Genomic DNA, 4,349 nt, shown 5'->3' with positions numbered 1-4,349 from the left:
TGCACACCCATGTACTAGAACACAGAAAGAGTCCAAAGATAAGGAAACATGGTAACACAGTAAAGTCTTCATCAGTCTCTTACAAATGAAAGGCAAAAACTTCCCTTTTCTGAAGACACGACCCTCTGCTATCTTAGACTAATGAAAAATAAGATAAAATTTAATTTATTCACAAAGGTTTGGTGAATTAAGGATCCTAGAGCACGAATACAGCCACAGCAATTGGAAATATGATAACACAACCTTAATCCTCAGTTGTACAACCTTGACCAAGATATGTCATTTACAACCACCTTTTTTTCCTGAGCATGCTTTCAAATGTGCTAATTTTAGACAATTCACAAACACTTTTATTCCCCAAATACAATTTATCAGTCAGTATTCATTAAAGAAAAGTTAAAATACCATGAAGAGGACCCCATACAGGTAACCAGTAAAATAGTTATACAAAGACAAAAAAGAGCAAGTAGCAATAGAGAGATGGTAGTTGCTGGAAGAAGCTACAACAACAAGCCTAAGGAAACAGGTACAAGGAAAATGTAGAGCTTATTAGGATTTAGTAACTCTTACTGATGATTGTTGGAAAAACCTAACAATAAAGCCAGATGGAAAATCAGAAGAGAACTTACCCTAGCACGTGGTAAGTGATTTTTCATAATATTCCTGATGATGTTTCTTCTCCTATTCTCCCTCTACATCATGTTGCTATTGGCTGGTCTTGAGTTGCCTCCCTGACACGTGGTGACCTGACGCCCAGCAGAAGAACATACTACCCAGCCCTGCACCGTCAGCATGATCAGAACCTCCCCTCTCCAGCCCCACCATTACAGAGCAGAGAAGTGTGAGTCTGGAGAAGGGAGACAATAGCTTATCTACAAGCACATAAAACCAACTGCACGGTGTGCAGGGAATAATCACTGGTGGTTCATTGGCAAAATTCTACCCTTCCATGTGGAAGACCAGGTCTGATTCACAAATAATGTACCTCATGTGCAGCAACCACCTGTCGATAGAGTCACGCATTATGCAAAAATGTTCAGGTTTCAGCAGAGATTCCAGGCTAAGATGGATTAGTTTGAAAGGCCTGGCAATCTACTTCCAAAAATCAGTCAATGAAAACCGTGTGGATCACAATATTCTGGTCAACAATTGATCATGCTGACGGTGCAGGGCTGGGTAATATGTTCTTCTGTTGGGCGTCAGGTCACCACGTGTCAGGGAGGCAACTCAAGACCAGCCAATAGCAACATGATGTAGAGGGAGAATAGGAGAAGAAACATCATCAGGAATATTATGAAAAATCACTTACCACGTGCTAGGGTAAGTTCTCTCAGATATTTCCCATTGTGAGCTCTGATCACTTTGAAATCTTCAGCACCTGCTTAGGAGAAGTAAAAGACCCACAACAAACTAGTCATCTGAAGAAAAGTCTGAAAAGATCAGGAGTTTTCACATTGGCTGAACACTAAAACTGGCTGTGGTGCTTTAAAAATGTTATGCTAAAGCCACATACTGTTCCAATTAAATCAGAATCCATAGTGGTGGGACCAAAGCGTCAATATTTTTTAGCTTCCTAGATGATTCCATTATGAAGTCAAGGTTCAAGACCACTGACATGCATTCTCACACACATCCTGCATATACTGTTCTGTTAGATACAAAGAAGTCTGGGTAACAGATATGAATTACGGTAAAGAACGAAGATTCTAAGTACATAAAAATAGAGTTCTGCATTATACCAAAAATCCTGGGTCCTAGAAGAGAAGCTACAGATGGCTCCATAGCTACAATGGGATTTGATCATGTAGATTAGCATATCCCAGAACACTCCCACTATCCAAAAAAACATGTGACACAGGAAGCAATGTTTCGAGATGAAAACCTCTGAGAGCTACAAAAATCATGTAACCAAGAGGCAAGATCTATGGTTGCAGATGTTAGGTTTTACCATCTTTTCCAACCCACATGCCAGAAAGACGACACACATGCTCATATTAGGATATCCTGCTGAGGAGCCTCCACAGGGCCCTCTTGATGTCTCTGTTCCTCAGGCTGTAGATGAAGGGGTTCAGCATGGGGGTCACCACAGTGTACATCACTGAGGACAATGAACTCTTCCTGGAAGAAAATGAGACAGCTGAACTGAGGTACACTCCAAGCCCTGGTCCATAAAATAAGCAAACGACTGACAGGTGAGAGCCACAGGTGGAAAAGGCTTTATACTTCCCACCTGAAGATGAGACTCTCAGAATGGAGGAAACAATTTGACTGTAAGAGAAAAGGATCCCTGAGACTGGAACACCACCAAAGATGGCACCAATGCAATACATTAATATGATATAGATGGAGCTGTCAGAACATGCAAGGCTAAAGAGTTGAGGAGGTTCACAGAAGAAATGAGGGATTTCCACATCTGTGCAGAAGGTAAGTTGTGACACCATTGACATGTTCAGCTGGGAGTCCAAAAGGCTGATGAAAAAAGATACCAAAACTAGCAAGCCACAGAGGCGGGGGTTCATGATAACTGTGTAGTGCAACGGGTGACAGATGGCCACAAACCGGTCATAAGCCATCACAGTGAGGAGCAGACTGTCCAGACATCCAAAGAGGTACAAAAAGGACATTTGTATCAGGCAGCCCCCATAGGTGATGGATTTGCTCCACATCTCAATGTTCATTAGCATCTTTGGGACTGTGGTGGAAATGAAACCAATGTCAGCCAAGGACAGGTTGGAGAGGAAGAAGTACATGGGGGTGTGGAGATGGGGGTCAGAGGTGACAGCCAGGATGATGAGCATGTTCCCAGTCACAGTGATCAGGTACATGGACAGAAACAGCCCAAAGAGGAGGGGCTGCAGTTCTGGATCCTCAGAGAGGCCCAGGAGGAGGAATTCTGAAAGACCTGTTAGATTCCGTGGCTCCATGTACTTACGACAGCTTTTGGAAAAAGAAAAGAGGAGTTAAAAGGAAAGAGGTAAACAGCCACCCAGTATTGTGTCTGTATTTTGAATTAAAGAAACCCACAATTAAAGCCCACAAACTCACATGTCTTCACACTTAAGGACCTAATACCCCAGGACTTTTCAGCAATATTACTCAGTTACTACAAACGCAACTGCAGTATTTCTGAAAGCTCTTCCCTCATTGTCTGTCTTATGTACTTTTTTCTGTGCCCAACACTTTAGAGATGCTAGGCTAAAGAAAGTTAAAATGGCGAGGACATTTTATGTTAACAAGTTCATAGAAAGAGTGAAATATCACCCCCCTCTATGAGAGAAACACACAGAATAAGAAATACCCTTTTTTTAAGAAAAAAATCATTTCAATTAAAGGATAATAAGAAAATCACTTGCCGTTCCAGGGTTTGCGAACAGTTAACACACTTGGCTGCTAAGCAAAAGGTTGGAGTCCAACCAGACGCAACTCAGAAATAAAGCCTGGTGATCTACTTCTGAAAAAACAGTCATTTAAAACCCAATGGAGCATAGTTTACTCTGACACACATAGTGTCACCATGAGTTGGAATCTACTCAACAGAAATTGGTTGTTCTTTTTAAGGAGCGGTCAAATGTACTTTATTTACCCAAGTACAGTGCTATAAATTCCCTTGTTTTGGTATATTTAAAACACAACATATACGGAATAGGAGCACATTAAAAAAAAAATTGCCATCAAGTTGATTCCAACTCATGACAACTCCATGTGTTAACTGTGCCACAGAGTTATCATGGCCTTAATCTTTACTGAAGCAGATCACCAGGTCTGTCTTTCATGACACTAAAAGGTGCAATCAAACCACCAACCTTTATGTTAGTAGTCGAGCTCAAACCATTTGCTACATCCAGAGACCTCATTAGCTGGATTCTAAACTAAAATGAAATGTTCATAATCAGAGAATGTGTTTACATGTCAATTATCTTCACAGGTTTTCATCATTCTTTGGTTTTCTGACAACCATCTTATATGGAAATACATGGTCATTCAAATATGTAGGTCACCTTTAAAAACCTTTTAAAGAATATATCCTCTCCCTTGGCTTATTGGACATCAAACTTTGATAACTGTTTGATAAATGTTCAAATCATACATTATTGCTCATTCCAAAGATGGCATTAGTGTAAAATGCACCAATGATTAAACGACAATTTACTTTTCAGAAATACTCTGTTCTTATTTTTCACTGTGTAGACACTGGTATTTCCATCAGTGCTATACCATCTCAGGGAAATGTCTGGTGTTCAGTTGGCTTTTTCCTTTATTTGTTTCCATTATTCATTGCCTTGATAAAAGGCTGAAATATTTCTCATCCTAAATGCTTAGAAAGCATTGTTTCCTTACCAAATCAACAC

At 40.4% G+C, this 4,349-nt stretch overlaps 1 protein-coding gene across 1 annotated transcript; it reads right to left on the bottom strand.

Annotated features, from left to right (window-relative positions):
* Positions 1 to 1,994: 1,994 nt before the first annotated feature.
* Positions 1,995 to 2,966, bottom strand: LOC126074087 (olfactory receptor 18-like). Its single transcript, XM_049881419.1, has one exon. The coding sequence runs from the start codon at positions 2,922 to 2,924 to the stop codon at positions 1,995 to 1,997; it is 930 nt and encodes a 309-aa protein (XP_049737376.1). The 5' UTR covers positions 2,925 to 2,966.
* Positions 2,967 to 4,349: the final 1,383 nt, after the last annotated feature.

The sequence above is a fragment of the Elephas maximus genome, chromosome 3 (genome assembly GCF_024166365.1).
Source record: "Elephas maximus indicus isolate mEleMax1 chromosome 3, mEleMax1 primary haplotype, whole genome shotgun sequence".
In the NCBI taxonomy this organism is placed as follows: Eukaryota; Metazoa; Chordata; class Mammalia; order Proboscidea; family Elephantidae; genus Elephas; species Elephas maximus.
Note: the sequence above shows the minus strand (reverse complement) of the source record. Positions and strands in the feature narration are given on the sequence as shown.